This window comes from Colias philodice, chromosome 13, assembly GCF_061535455.1.
Source record: "Colias philodice isolate Cphi_HAF_F1 chromosome 13, ilColPhil1 Martin Lab GWU primary, whole genome shotgun sequence".
NCBI lineage: Eukaryota > Metazoa > Arthropoda > Insecta > Lepidoptera > Pieridae > Colias > Colias philodice.
The window spans coordinates 8004734-8021154 of NC_143098.1; the positions used below are offsets into that span (position 1 = coordinate 8004734).

General features: G+C 32.4%; 3 protein-coding genes across 4 annotated transcripts in view; all 3 read left to right on the forward strand.

Moving 5' to 3' along the window:
* The window catches only part of S6KL (ribosomal protein S6 kinase like), a 57926-nt gene extending 53701 nt beyond the window's left edge, over positions 1–4225 (forward strand). The window contains exons 8-10 of the mRNA XM_089702619.1: positions 2246–2316; positions 3054–3240; positions 4041–4225. Of these exons, the coding sequence (XP_089558745.1) occupies positions 2246–2316; positions 3054–3240; positions 4041–4154 (372 nt within the window). The 3' untranslated portion in view covers positions 4155–4225. The remainder of the gene's footprint in view (positions 1–2245; positions 2317–3053; positions 3241–4040) is intronic.
* A 1629-nt stretch (positions 4226–5854) lies between these two features.
* LOC149483521 (cytochrome c oxidase subunit 6A1, mitochondrial-like) lies at positions 5855–7633 on the forward strand. The gene is made up of 3 exons (XM_089702585.1): positions 5855–6042; positions 6129–6277; positions 7377–7633. The coding sequence occupies exons 1-3, from the start codon at positions 5952–5954 to the stop codon at positions 7461–7463; spliced, it is 327 nt and encodes a 108-aa protein (XP_089558711.1). The 5' UTR covers positions 5855–5951; the 3' UTR covers positions 7464–7633.
* A 548-nt stretch (positions 7634–8181) lies between these two features.
* LOC149483522 (sec1 family domain-containing protein 2-like) lies at positions 8182–14989 on the forward strand. Of its 2 annotated transcripts, none has more exons than XM_089702611.1 (9): positions 8182–8534; positions 8712–8963; positions 9705–10010; positions 10278–10450; positions 10777–11036; positions 11331–11500; positions 12067–12353; positions 12641–12802; positions 13140–14989. In XM_089702611.1, the coding sequence occupies exons 1-9, from the start codon at positions 8361–8363 to the stop codon at positions 13342–13344; spliced, it is 1989 nt and encodes a 662-aa protein (XP_089558737.1). In that variant the 5' UTR covers positions 8182–8360; the 3' UTR covers positions 13345–14989. The 2 variants fall into 2 exon arrangements, with proteins under 2 accessions (XP_089558737.1, XP_089558738.1); XM_089702612.1 differs by having other exon boundaries at positions 8183–8534; positions 10810–11036.
* Positions 14990–16421: the final 1432 nt, after the last annotated feature.

Here is a 16421-nt window from a genome sequence, read left to right on the forward strand (position 1 = left end):
TCCAAGTGCACAATTAAGGGGCAGGCTACCTATTTTTAGATGGTCGAGGGGCGCTTTTTTTCTTTGATAACACGAAGCATGCAGACAGGTAACGATGTCGGCCGTCTCACCATAGAGAGTAGACTAACGCATGCAAAAAGCGTACGACGATTTTTAACGCCTATCAACGAGTGTTGTAAATTATTAAATTCGGGAGCGACGCTAATTAGATTATAGTGATGTTACAAAATAGCGAGGAATATTTTGTAGAGCTTTTTGTTCATAATTTTGCGATATAGATATAGATAACAACTTTAATGTTAATAACAAAGCTGTAAAAAGTTTTTGGGGATATTTTGACAAAATTTATATGAGACAGCAGTCTGGAAACGGAAATTTATATAATAAATTTAAAGCATACGTCAATATAAAGGAACAATCAGAGAAGGAAAAAATATTATTTCATGGAAATCACTACCGTTACTTCCCGTATACATCGCCATATTTATAAAACTAGTGTAATAAGCAGTCATTAAACAACATCCATTTTGGACTGCGGTCATCAGACTTATTGACGTAGTTAAGATTGTATTTATTAAATTCACGTTCAACTAGATACAGGGGGTCAATCTTTAGCGTACTATATACTTACGCCGCGGTCAGTCGCATCACTAGCTAGGATTATAACAGTGATCCAGCTTTTGTAATTATCCCACGGCTCATATATAATTTGAGAATGTTAATGCAATATTACATTACTATCACAAGACCGAGCCTACGTGTTTTTGCCGCTATATGACTTGAAGATTACCATTTTCTCATCGAGCAAGGCTGTAATACAACGGTAATCTGGAGTTTTTACACTTTTATTTTGTAAGGACTAAAACACACGAGTCCTTATGTCCTAGCTGTATTGAAATAAATTATTATAGGTGTAACTGAAGTTTAAGGTGTGATTGTGAAGCATAATAATACATAAACAAATTTGTCTCATATTTTAATTAACTTTCTTAATTGACTAATTGACTACAACTCTGTGGATACAACGGACAACTATGGCATGTAAAAATTGGAAAAATTGACAAACCGGCGGAAGTGAAAAAAAGGCTTTAGTGATTAGATTCTTTTTTATTAATTAAAGTTATGTACTGTAAAGAAAGGTACCTACTTATCCTAAGAGTTTTTCCGTAGGACTAGGAGTAAGGCATTTTTGGTAAGGAACTTTTTGGAACCTGACACTCGTATAATCCAGTCATAAGATATTGTTAGTATTGTTTCTGAAAAATTAAAAACAACCGAAATAAATATATGCGGCTATGGCGACTATCACTTCACTATCATCACTACATAGTATAAAACAAAGTCGCTTTCCCTGTCCCTATGTCCCTATGTCCCTTTGTACGCTTAAATCTTTGAAACTACGTAACGGATTTTGATGCGGTTTTTTTTAATAGATAGAGTTATTCAAGAGGAAGGTGTATATGTATAATAACATCCATTAAATAGTGGAGAAGTACTGTTATTTTTGAGATTTCTAATGTGATGTCGTAAAAAATACATTTTTTCCGCTTACATTGCAAACGCAGGCTGAACCCTACGAGTTTTATCAAAATAATGTACTAAGTATTATACACATTGAAAAGGTCTACAGAAAAGTCCGCGATGGTATATGTCTATCTCTTATGGATAACCCACAATAACTTTTTTTTGTCATTTACTTTTTACGACAAATAATGGCTAATTTTCGAAGCGATTTTAACCAATACAGCATTAATCCTTAACCAATTAAATACCTTGAATACATTGTTCATTTAATATAGATCTATATGGCCCTTTACACCGTATGATTTAAGTGAATATTTTCGAAGATATTACAGATTTAAAAATTGCGGGACGTAGAGTTTGCGGCGGTACCGGCCGGCCGCCCGGCTATCTATTTTATACCCGTGCGAAGCCGTAGCGGGCCGCTATGTTTTTATATATGTACAACGTTCACAGTTTTTCTGTAGTGTATTTAGTATCAGCATTGCACCCGTGCGAAGCCGGGGCGGGTCGCTAGTATAAATATAATATAGTCGCCATAGCCGCCTTGTTTGAAAATGGCCTTATAAAATATTTATAACCTACAGGTTTATATCGTTAATTAATTAGTTTTTATAAGAAACCCATCTGGGTTGTTTTAATTATACTTTTATGTAAGGTTTTATGATAGGTATAATGATTAGTATAAGTAACACACATTTCTTTTCTCAAAAATCAATATCAGTTTTCAGTACCAGCAATTGCTAAGAAGGAGGAAAATGATGAAACTACTGACTCAGTTGAGGCCGAAGGGAGGTGAGTGAAACTTATTTTCAAACTTTTATTATAAACAATATATATACTTTACTTCCGCCCTCGGCTTCGCCCGCGCAGTCAAAGAAAAACCCGCATACTTCCCGTTTCCGTGGGATTTCCGGGATTGCGTCATTTTCCCGGGATAAAAAGTATCCTATGTACTTTCTCGGGTATCAAAATATCTCCATACCAAATTTCATGAAAATTGGTTCAGTAGTTTAGGCGTGATTGAGTAACAGACAGACAGACATAGTTACTTTCGCATTTATAATATTAGTATGGAATATTTTATTTCTTTCGTTTTAATAAAAAATATGGAACCTGGTGGTACCTTACAAAATTATAATAATCCTCATTCTCTAAGTAATTTCTTTCCGTATATCTGGTTGTCTGTAGGAAATCGCTATTTAGCGATAAGACCGCCATTTGCTTTAATCCAAACCTACTAATATTATAAATGCGAAAGTAACTCTGTCTGTCTGTCTGTTACTCAATCACGCCTTAACTACTGAACCAATTTGCATGAAATTTAGTTTAGAGATATTTTGATACCCGAGAAAGGACATAGGCCACTTTTTATTGCGAAATATGTACCACAGGCGAAGCCGGGGCGGACCGCTAGTATCTTATAATTTGTTAGTAATTCTTAGTTAAGTTATAGAGCAATAAGTATACATAAATAAATTAGCCAACATATTTATCACAATACATGGTTTTTAACTTATGTTCTTTTTTAGGGTATCAAATGAACCTCTTGTACCAGGTGCTTTACCAAAAAGTGCTGATCACATATCGAAAGCAGCGCGTCCGTTGCTTTTGCGACTACTGGAGCGGAATCCTCGGTATCGCTTAAAATCCTTGAAGCAGCTGAAAGAATCCGCCTTCTATATGGGATTTAACTTTGAAGACGTGAAGTCGAAGAATGTAATTATTACAGTAATTTTAAACGCGTTAAGACACCCATTTTTCTAGTTTCGAAGTAATAAGGATTATTTATGTATTTATAATGATCAATTTACAAAGTTGTCGGTCGTTAGCCTGGTCTCTACAGCCATGTCGCATCTTCCGTTCCATTGAATAGTGAGTGAAGGATAGGATCATAGGAGAATGTTTTTTGTTTTTGAACACATAATTATGAATATTTATTATGAGGATTTCTACTAAGTTAATTAATATTTTTAGAAATAGGTTGAGTAAAATGTTTGTAAGCATTTTTTAAGAAAACACTCAGGGGAAAGTTTGACGCAATCGCATAAACCAAAATTTGGCAAACATTTTCATTGTATTGTGGATATCAGTTGGATTGATATCAGTTTAGATTGATACAAAAAATATTTTTACACGTTGCTACGTTTTACACCCACATTCCTTGGTTATAAAGATGGATAAACGTAAACAAGTCCAATAAATTGGTTGCGGTCGACGGAAAAATTGCATATTTCCTTCTTTGACTTCAGAAACGTACTACATTTTCTCTACAAGGTATTTTTTTTAGTGTAGGAACAAACTGAACTTAAATCTATCTATGGAGAAGCAAGAGTTGATACGAGTTGTCAAATAATTTTTGTAGGTAGTGAAAAATGTGAAGCAACAAAAATATTATATGTATAGTGTATACCTTACGGTCGAATTGAGAACCTCCTCCTTATTTGAAGTCGGTTTATTAAATATATGATTCTCTATTTTCAATATTTTACCTAACCAATAACTTTTAATTGTTTCAGATATCTCCAAAATGTTTGTTAGAGCAATGCAAAGAAACCCAGTGCAATTTTATTAACAACCTATCTACTAATGTTATCTTTGAAAACTTCGAACAGAAACTGAGTGTAGTATGATGTTCTCCACCCCACCTATGAAATAAAACAGTGATTTTAGGTAAAATTTTGTTAATAAACGTTATAGAAACTATTTAACTATCGTATATAATTTATTTTTTCCTTCTCTTTATTCAATACTAGCTTTCCGCCCGCGGCTTCGCCCGCTTTGTCTAAAACCTAATAAATTATATAGGTACTAAAACCTTCCTCTTGAATCACTCTATCTATTACAAAAAACCCCATCAATCCCGTTGCGTAGTTTTAAAGATTTAAGCATACAAATAGGGACAGAAAAAGCGACTTTGTTTTTATCAGTTTTTATGTAGCGATGATAGTGATTATGTATACGAATTATATAGAAGGCACAAATGTACGAAGATTCTGAAATCTAAGTTTGTTAAATGGATACACATAAAATACTTAAAACAAGCAATCTTATTTTTTATTTTATTACTAGCTACTCGCCTAGACTGATGACTGATCAACCCGGGTGGTCATTCAGCCTTTTTAGAATTTTAAATAATATCTATACCTACAATTATTGTTTAAATGCAGTCAGACTGGATAGCTTTGACTAGCATTGACTCTCAACTTCAAAATTGAATACTAGTTAATTAGTTATATAATATTTTATTTTCTGAAATATGTATGTAGTTTATTCAATCAATTTCAATGCAAGCACGACTCCGTTATAATTTGTTTTTCAATTAATTTCTAAACCCAATTTCAATTATCAGTCCTACATAATATAACTTTAGATTCATTATAATACATATTATATTGGTAGGTACTTACATAAAAGTAAGGTATTTTACTAAAACATATCTTGTATTATTTATGGATAGATATCTTTGAAAAAAAATAGATATCGATAGCCCAGCCTCACTAATGTTTTTGTATATATGTATATAGATTTTTTTAAAACATTAATTTTACTAACATTACATAATTAGATTGTAAAATCTTTCTTGTGGCACAGAATATATTAGGTACCTAATAGTACTGTGTACTTGTGGTGTGCGTGAGGTAAGCTCATTAATTTGAAATTTCAAAGAATTTCCGCCGAAAACCAAAAACATAGATAATATTGTTTATGCTATATTATAGATAATTTATTATTGTGAATGTTGCTATTAATAAATAATTTTACCTATAATACCTATATTAAATATTGAAGGGACGGATTTATAAAACTTTCTTAAAATACAAATGCATGAGTATGAGAATATTAAATCTTGTTGATTGCTGAATTGTACATTTCAAAACCTCCAAATTATGGTGACGCAAAATGATTTTTTCTATGTATTTTTCATTAGCTTAGCGTGCAGCGTTGCAAGTCAACTTAATTATAATAACAATACGAAAGTTTTGATCTAGAATGGGTGCCATTGAAGAAGTCTTACAGAGCTCTGTCGGCCGTAGCGCCTTAAATAATATTGCCAGTATTATTTTATTCCAATGCCACCAGAATCAGGAAAATATATTTTGGGAAGTTCATGCGTGCGAATTTTATTATAATCGGTTAAGTGGTTTAGGAATCCATTGAGGACAAACATTGTGACACGAGATTTATATTATATATTAAGATTTAGATTGATTATCATATCCATTCAACATAAAATGCATAAAATTTGTAAAAAAAAATTGTTGTCGATGATGAAAAATTGTTGTTGATTTTATCTGTGGTAGTTTTCCTTGTCAATTCACAATTGACATTTGACATTTTCGAACTGACAGGGGTGCCGGGTGAGTCGAATCAAAATTTTGTTTCGTATTTGTGATTCGGTCCCAGAAGTGATATATTAAATTCACGAAATGGCCACTTATTTACAAAGGGCTGCTGTTTCATATGTTAGAAATAATGCACGACTTGCTTCACACGCGGCGACGGCTGGTGGACATGGAGGTAAGCTATTATTTACCACTTCAATAATTATGTAACGATATAACCTACGTTCGATTTGTTATCTATAAGGACATTTTTGTTAAAAGGTGGCTGGAAGTTCTGGAGGGGTCTGTCCTTCTTCGTAGGCTTCCCCGCTGTTGGTTTGGGAATGTTAAATGCTTACCTCGCCCACAAGGAGGAACCTCACGAACGCCCTCCCTTCGTCGCACACGAATATTTGCGCATCCGTACAAAGGTAAGCATGGTATATCTTATATATAAAAATGAATCGCAAAATGTGTTGGTAAGCGCATAACTCGAGAACGGCTGAACCGATTTTGATAATTCTTTTTTTATTATATTCCTTAAAGTACGAGGATGGTTCTTATGTAGAGAAAACGTAAACATGTACCACGGGCGAAGCCGGGGCGGACCGCTAGTTGGGAAAAAAATGCAGGCATTTGTAATGTGATATGATAATTATTAATTTGCATAGTGCAGATCCAAATTATACACACACTTATACTAATTATGTTATACAGTATTGATCATTATTTTACTTTATAGTGCTATTGTTCATACTTATGTCTTTTATTTTTAATCTTATATATAAAAATGAATCGCAAAATGTGTTGGTAAGCGCATAACTCGAGAACGGCTGAACCGATTTCGATAATTCATTTTTTATTATATTCCTTGAAGTACGAGGATGGTTCTTATGTAGAGAAAACGTAAACATGTACCACGGGCGAAGCCGGGGCGGACCGCTAGTATTTCATAATTCCGTTTGCATTATATCATATTCAGTTATTTAATTCTTATATCTTAGTACAGCAAGAAATTTGAATTAATTTTTAATAGGTGTATTATTCCTTTTCATGTGCAATAATTACATCTATACTAATATTATAAATCTGAAGAGTTTGTTTGTTTGAATGCGCTAATCTCAAGAACTACTGGTCCAATTTGAAAAATTCTTTCAGTGTTAGATAACCATTCATCGAGAAAGATATATATCATCATGCTAAGACCACCAGGAGCGGAGCCACACCGAGCGCAGCTAGTATAAAATATGAAGTTATTATTGTTACTGAATATTGTAACTGTTTATTTTTATAATCTATAACACATACAAAATATCAACTCTGTTTGTTGTAGGAAACACAATTTTAATTATCCAAATCATGGTTAGACACAGATCAAACTCAAACTCAAACATTTATTTATTCAATTAGACTTATTCTAGAGGCACTTTGAATTGTCATATTTTAACATTACCACCATATCCACCGATGGTAGTGTGTTATATAAAAGTCCAAAAATAACCAATGTAATTTTATTTTAATTTTTTTCAGAGATTCCCATGGGGTGATGGCCAGAAAACGCTCTTCCACAACCCCCATGTCAACGCCCTGCCAAGCGGTTATGAAGATGAGCACTAAACATCAGCTTTAATTTACTTAGCCCAACTGTATTAGATCCAAATTGTTGTTTAAGTTGAACATAAACATTTTGTTTGAACATCTAATGACAGAGCTAATTGATTTTATTTGAAATATGGCAAAATTAGCACATGTTGTTTAGCATTAAATTACAACTACATAAAACTGAACTTTTGTTTTAATGTTTTTCACATCTTTCGTATGTATTGCTATTCTTTTAAATAATAAGAAATGTTTCATGAAAAAGAAAGTCATGCAGATGATTTTTGATGTTTAATTGCTAAGCATTCCTACAGATCCTCTACTTACCTAATTAAGTCCTAAAAAATGATAATAAAAAGGGGTGTGGCAATCGTACAGGTAACAGGATCCTACAAAAACCGAAAAAAATATAACACAGGATATTCCCATTGGTGAACAACTTTTGATTACCTGCTTGTATTGGCCTTTGAGAAAATCGGTGAAGGGCATTTTCACACTCGCTACAAGAAATATACAACTTCATAATATTTTATATTGCTTCTTTCCTATAAGAAAAAAAAACCAAATAAATGTTTTTTATATTATTTAAAATTAAAAGAAGCTACCTGTGGAAGCTACAAATTACAATCACAGTTACAATGCAGAATTGTTTAAAACTTTTCTCACATGGCATGCCCCACAGGCATGCCCCAACCAACAACTCCACAAATTGCAAACGTCAATGTCAAATTGACACGTATTGTGACGTACTTTTATCCTTGTCAATTATTTTTATCAATTTTTCATTCATCAAAAAAACATTCAATTTTTCCCAAATTATGAATTTATGAGAGTAACATAAATAAATAAGAATCTCAAGAAATGGTGTAATTTAAATACCCTGTCGTATAAAAATGTAATATAAAATTCGACAAAATGACGTCCGTGAAAGACTTTGGGAAGGCTTGGTGGACAGAAGTTTACAATCGCATTATTGGTGCTGTTGTATTCCTTGATGATTATAGCGCTGAATGTCTTCATTGGTATGGAGGGCTGTTTGACCTTTTGAATGGAGGAGCAGTAGGAGTCAAAACATTATCACCGTTTGAAGTAAGTATCTAATAATTAAAGTAATACGCAGCAACATTTATGGCCGGTTCCACAGCTTCTAAATTTGTTTTCTGTAGCATTACTGTTAATAATGAATATAAATAAACGTTAAATAGGCTATCAGGTACATTATCAGCAACTGGCCATGTAATAAAAATATATATGTTTCTTTTTAAGTTCTGCAAGAAAGAACATAGAAAAGCTGTTTTTATAACACAAGCAACTAGCACGCAGCTACAAACCATTAAGGAGATCATTCGCAACAGTGACTTTACCCATTGCATATTGATATCATGTGCGAGTCTCGATGTGGTCTACTTGGAGTTGAATGAGGGTAAAGATGTAACTGATGCTATAGCCTCGGGCAGGGCTCCTACTGAGGCGACTAAGCAATTGGAAGAAATGCTTTTAGACTGGATAGGTAAACAGGTAATGAATTTTAACATCAATTTTTTAAATCATATTCTATTAGTAGGGGAGCCCAGGATGCTAAATGTGGATTTACTCGAGCGTCACGGGAACCTATTAGAATTGGTAGATTAGACCATAGCGAGAAAAAAAGGTCCTATAATGTTTTCACTTTTAGCGGTGGGGAAGGGTTTTTTGATTTTTTTTAATTTAAAAAAGAAAAAAATTGGCTTGGAAATACTCAAGCGCGTTAGATATTGATATTTTGCATGCTCCAGGACGTCACTGAAAAAAAGTATACGTTAATCTGACGATTTAAGTGGCGATTTAATCGCTATGAAGAAAGGGTAAAAAATTTAAGTAATATTATTCGAGCGCGTCAGATTAATATATGGGGGGGTTAATTACAATATAAGAAGTCCCCATTTCGCTAATCTGACAATTCGAGCCCAACCTTAGGAAATTATGGATTATTCAAATTTTCCAGCGGGGCCCCTGAGCGCACCCACCAACCATAACTGCTCATATTGACTAGAGGTTAGTACCTCTAGTCAATATGAGCAGTTATGGTTGAATAGCTAAGGTACCGTCCCTTATAGTAATCTGACGCGCTCGAGTAAATCCCAAAATCCCCTCTTGGGCTCCCCTACTATATGTTTCAATCAATAATTTTTTCATATTAAATATCTTTCTATGAAAAAACACACAACCTTACTCTGTTACTCTGTTTTAATAATAATCAATTTATGATCTCTTTTTCAGCCCAGTGCAGTAGAAGCAGTGTACATTCCAATATTTTCAATTTCACCTACAAATGTCATATTTCTGACACCACCATATCACAGCATGTGTCCTAAATATGGAGGAAAACTATTGCCAGAGTCATCATCAATAGATCTGTATTCTTTACAAAATGAAGAGAGAGCCATGTTAAGAAGACTAGCGGGTGGATTGAATAGCATGTTTGATTCGTTGAATTATAAAGAGGATATCTTCTATATAGGACAATATAGTTCTTTGCTAGCTGGAGTTTTGGAAAACTCACCTGTTTGTGTTGCCAGAAAAAAGGTATGTGTAGAGTAGAATAATATAATTTCAAAGGCGGTTGAACAAATTTTAATTGGATTTTCTATGATTTTTAATAATGTATTAATAAAGGAATAAACAGTTAAATTCATGCAAATAATATTGTGTAGAACAAACAGGTTTTGATTAAGCTTTGAATTGCTATTTATATAAACTGTCATGTTTTAAAAATAAACATTTATAATACAAATAACACTAAAACACCATGTCTCACTTAATCACATTTAATAAATAAAATACATTTTCTAGAACTGTTCTACGCCCATATCATTGGTGATAGTGGATCGCACGCTAGACTTATGTGGAGTGACAAGTCACTCAGTGGAGTCTGCCCTGGACAAGATGATGGGAGTGCTTCCTAAGTTCCCCGGCCAGTCTAATGAAATAGCTGTCGACATGTCAACACTCTGTGAAGCCAATGTGTATGTATAAGTGTTTTTTAAAGAAATTAAATAGTTGTTTGTTATAGATAGTATTTAAATTAAATTTATTTATTTTCTTTTTTTTTATTTATTTAGTTATTAATATTATTCTTTATGAAATAATGGTTGTTTTATTGCAACATTCAGTTCAGTAACAGTAATAAAAATCTATAACACAAATTATTATCAATTACACAAATTATTATTTAGTAATAATTATTTTGTTTTTATTCCTTTATCCGAATAGATTAATTATAATCAAATTGAAGGTGTGTGGCATTAAATAATTTATAGCACAATAATGGTAAATATTCACAAACTTGCAGATTACAAAATAAAATTACATACCATTTTTTCAGCCTTTCTCACCCAGAAGATATACAGTTAAGTCCAGGGTGCTTGTTCCATGCAAATGATGAATCCTGCTTGCAAACGTATGACTACATGATCAATAAATCTCAAAAGGAAGTTATGTTTGATCTCTACAATAAACTGTCTAAGATTGATGTGCAGAAGTCGCCAGGACCAAAGACGTTGTTGAAAGTCACACCGCAAAGTGTTGAGAAAATTATTACTGCATCTAAAGGTGGGTTCTGTATGACATATTTATAATATTATATTTATAATTATGTACCTGTAAGGAAGAAAGCTTTAAATAAAATATAAAATTATTCTAAAAAAAAAACTCAACTTATTATGTTGCATGTTGTATCTAAATTTGAGAATAAATTACTGTTAAGATTTATTTTTATTTTTTCACTTTGCGCGCCTTCAACATATCCGCTTATAGTCTAGCGACTGATCGCAGATATAATAATATTAAAAAAAAAAAATTTTTTTTCACTTTGTTCTGAATTTGATAAATTTCTCGCTTTTATAGGAAACTATGAAATAATAACCAATCACCTGGGTATATTGCAACAAGCTCTTGGTCTGGTACAAATGCTGAAATCACCGAAAAGAGTTCAATTTGATTTACTGATGAGTTTGGAAAGGCAGGTCATAGAAAACCTTGCCGCTAGCAGGGACTCAACCAGTGTATTGCATCAGGTAAGAACTTTATTTAGAAGAAATGTGGCTTAAAATCTTACTGTAATATAAACAACCGTGGGATTATAATACATTTTTTTTTCTTTGTGGTATTTGAACTAGTTTGTACTATGGCAAATTTTTTAAGAATTTTAATTTAATATAATATTGAATGTGGAAACTAAATATCAAATAGTTTGTACCATTTTTGCACTCAAATAAGAAAAGCATTTGAGGGTGAAATTGTAGGGATGTATAAGAAAAAAGAGGAAGCAAACTTTGTTTTGTTTCTTCTTCAAAGGACATGTCCAAAAATGTATGAACCAAAAACCCAGAATCGACAGGAATGAAATGTGTACCAATGGATTGGCATTGAAGTATATATAATAAAATGTTACCAAGGGGGCAACTCTGAAATCGTTACTTATTTTATTTTGCTCCTAGCTCCTATACTATAATGATTTCAGAGTTACCGCTTTAGCTACTATATTATATTGAATTATGAATCCATTGGTACTCATTTCATTCCTGTCGATTCTGGGTCATTTTTTGGACATCACCTTTTTTACCATATAATTTATTTACAGCTGAGTCACCTGATAAAAACGCGTAAAGATCGAAACTTGCCACTGGAAAACCTCTTGGCTCTACTAGTCCATGTATACTCACTAACTGGTACCGAAGTGATGTTCAACAAACAGCACGAAGATCATCTACAAGAGACCCTCAGTGTTGCCATATTCGAAGACCATAAAACACTGTTTGCTAATACAGATATTGGACATATTGTAACACCGGAGAACTGCGAGCAAGTATCGAAAAATATCATGCACTCTTTGAAAGATATTTCACAGATGAGGAAGAATTTGCAAAGGTAAAAGACAAATTTATTTAAATTATTAATAAACATAAGCATTCAACAAAAAACTATTTCGCTATTGTTACTCGATACTACCATAGTATCTCGAAATTACAATTAATGTGTTTAAAGTTTGAAAAAACAATCTGAAGATTTACATGAGTATTGAAAATCCAACGATAAAAATTTATTTATTCATACTTATCTGTCGCTCCAGCTTCAAGAGGAGACAAATGATTCGAAAACTGAGTACCTAACGAAATTTCTACACTAAAAAATAAAAATGTACATTAAATTTTCAGGTACAACTCCGTATTAAAGCCATGTGAGAGCGGAATCGGCCACGAGTACCGCGGGGTTCTGCAGCAACTGGTCGACGATCTTGTAAATACTGAACGACCAGACATGCCTGACCTGCGGCATAGGAATGAGGGGATTAAGGATCTGCTGCGAAGTGGCCTCAAGTAAGTATTATTATCTTGTGTTGTTGAAGTTTCGAAAATATATTTTTTATGAATTACCAGGTAACTATATTATTCAATTCAGAACTAATCTTTAATTTAAAACAGAATTAATTTAAACTGTGAATATTGTATTGTAAAAATATATATTTTTTTAATATTATGTAAAAATTTCATCAGAAAAAGTCATAATATTGTGTTTCATATAATTACTGCACTGGTTTAATACTTAAAAAAAATGTTAAAGGTTTGTTTTTATACCTGTGAAAAACGTCAATTTATTTTTATTACGCAAATCTGGCAATTACTTCGAAAGTCTCATAAATAATGTTCTTTACAGCATATTAACGAGCAAGAAACCGAAAGCAGCGAAGCATCCAATGGACAATCAAACGGTGATAATATTCATCATCGGTGGTGTAACGGCTGATGAATGCAAGCAGCTTCACCGCAGCATCATCACCAGCGGGATAGACAACAATGTGATCATCGGCTCCACCAAGTTCGTGACTCCGGTGGAAGCCATGAAGGATGTGTTGTTATAGCAGTGTCGGTTCAAGTGAAACTCGAGGAAGGCCTGGCGCTTTAAGAAACAGAAGTGGTAACGCTGGGTCTTGGAATAAATGGATTTTGTAGTGCGGTTTAAAGGACTCGGAAGTGATAGTTATAAGTGTAGACATTTTTAAGGATAGTAATGTATTTATGGACATTCTTGTGTGTTTAAGATATTTTGAATCGATGTTTCTTATAAGTTGGAACTTGGATATACATACTAATGTGGTAATTGAAGATATTGAAATTGATTTTTGAAGTGTATAAATATACTTAATGTGTTAAAGTTCGAAGGCTTAACTTTTTGACTCAATGCTTAACCTAGGTATGATAATATTTTGTTACCTGTATGTTCTTATTCTATTTCTTATTTATTGTTAATAGGACAGTGTAACTCTTAGTGAAGACATTTCACTAAAATATTATTGAATATTTACTATATTACATATTATATGGTGTATATTATAATGATGGACTAGTCTCTATGAAGGTCAGAGAGATGGATGTATAATAGTTATTCTAAGTAAATATAAGAAAAAAAAATAGAATCATTTATGAATTAAAAAAATGTTTAATTATGCAAAGTTTTATTAATCTTATTGTAATATTATTTATGGCCTATGGTATGTAATCTAAGATTTTAACCCCTTATATTTAAGATAAATGTCGTTATCTAATATAATGTTCTGATTCGGTTTAAAAATTGATCAGTTCTTTTTTGAAGAACGTTAGGATTCCATTCTGCGTTGCGTCTGAATTTATTATTTGGCGAAAAATATGGATTTTCTTGTATAAAAATTATTAGCAAATTGGTGTTGATACACGATGATGATGTATCTTTAGGTATACCTGTCGTATTCTTATCATGGAAGAAAATAAATGAAAAAACTTAAAATATTGGCTAAGATTTTTGCTGTATATAAAGCGCGTCACACACGGTGAAGATACTATAATATTTTATCTTAAGATACTGGCCTACAAAATTTCGGGTCAGTTGTAACAGGATGGCGGTTCTACAAAAATATATGGCGGTTTGACAAAAAGAAAAATGATGGTCAGAACGCTGATACCGGATACCTTAAGATACTATAATATAAAATATTACAGTATCTTAAGATAAAATATTATAGTATCTTCACCGTGTGTGACGCGCTTAATGCTTGTTTATTAGAAGTAGAGTGTTGTTAATGAGTATTTAGTATATTTTGAACTTATTTAAAAAAAAGTTACTAAAGTTCGTGGCGGATATTTATGATATTTAATAGTCAGATCATTTAAATAAAATTAAATAAGAAATTTTGAAACAAAACAACTTGGCTTATGTGTAACTTTGTTAAAATTTTATTCCACCAATTTCATTTGATATTGCTGATTAATGATACAACTAAGGGTAAATTTATGATAATAAATTTATTTTAAAAGGAAAGAATTGAAACCATACTTTGTTTAATTTTCCCTTTTATCGTGCAGAGAGATACTATGCAGACAAAAAGTAAAATTGATATACGGGCTATTATTAGTGTACTTTTTCCTTGTTGTAAATTATAGGTGTAATCATATTATTATATAATTATTACATAGTCATAATTGTGCAATGCAATTACAATGCAAAAAGTAAATAAATTATTAATTCGTGTGCATCCTTGTTTTATTTACATACATATTTTGTTCCGTATTCCGATGTAGTGTTATTTTGAATAATCTTGACGGGAACTATGCGGGTTTTCCTTTGCGAAGAAAAATTGCGGATTTTCCTACGCGGGCGAAGCCGCGGGCGGAAATCTAGTTAGTTTATAAATGGAATGTAAAATTCTCCAATTTACATTTTTCTTAAATTAAGTACTTGCTACTTACCTGTTATAAAAAAGTTCATTTTCCTTCACACTATATGCATGATATAAATATAAATGGCACAATCCGCCATGGCCAGGAACATGTTTTTAATTATAAACGATGGGATTTTGAATCCGGGTATTAATTTTTGAGACTAGTTATGCTTATCAAAACTTTGTTTTATTGTTTTGACCACAGAATACATAATAGTAGCTAAACGCTACAGAACGGACACTCTCCGCCTCCCGCCAAAATTAAACTTACCTCACCCCCGCGCGATCAGACATAAAATGGGCCATATTTTTCTGCAAGGACGATACGCAACGAAGATTGACAACATTAATCAAATTGACTTAAAGTAATTTTATTATTTTGGATTTGTGATTATCGTTTTTCGTAGAAAATGGTTAGATATTGTGCTGTTTACGGATGTATTTCATCAGAAAAACGCGAATTTTTTTTTACGCTAGTCACAAATGTGCCAACCATAAAGCGTTAACACACACATTTGCAGTCTCTACAGTGTGACTGTCAAAACGATCATTTTGTATGGAGTGTCGGGGGTGTGGTTTTGACTGAAAGGTTTATACAAATATTATATGAACATAATATAACATTATGCAGACCTATCCTTTTCAAACGCACGACGTTTAAATTTTGAAAAGTATTTTATTACTGTGCAAGAATATATTTTATGAAATCGTTATTTTTTTTACTCGGCATTAAAACCATAAAAAGAAGATGAAATCAGTCAGAAAAATCAACATTACAGTAACACAGTTTGTAATCATAGTAGAATAGAGAAAAATTATATGTGAGATTTCTTACTGAGACTATAGTTGAACGCTACTCGATACAAGATGGCGCTAAGTGCAGAAAATTTATTCTATTTATATATGAAATTAAATTCACTTTTAGTTATCAATTAAGTTAAAGTTGATTTTAGGCGATTTTTGATTTATTTGTATTTGAACGGGCTATTTATTATATTATAAATTATAATATAAAATTTTGTAGTTACTCCACTTTAAATTACTTTGGAACTGGTGAACGGATTTAAATAGTTTTTGGTTAATAGACTCCGCTTGCAATAGGATACACAGAATCATGGACCAATAAACTAAGAGCATAAGGTATAGTCCATGATCATAGAATATACAGACCGTACTCTAACGCGCCATGATAGAATGAACTAGGTACAGGGTGGAGCGCCGACGAGCAACTTGTTTATTGTCAT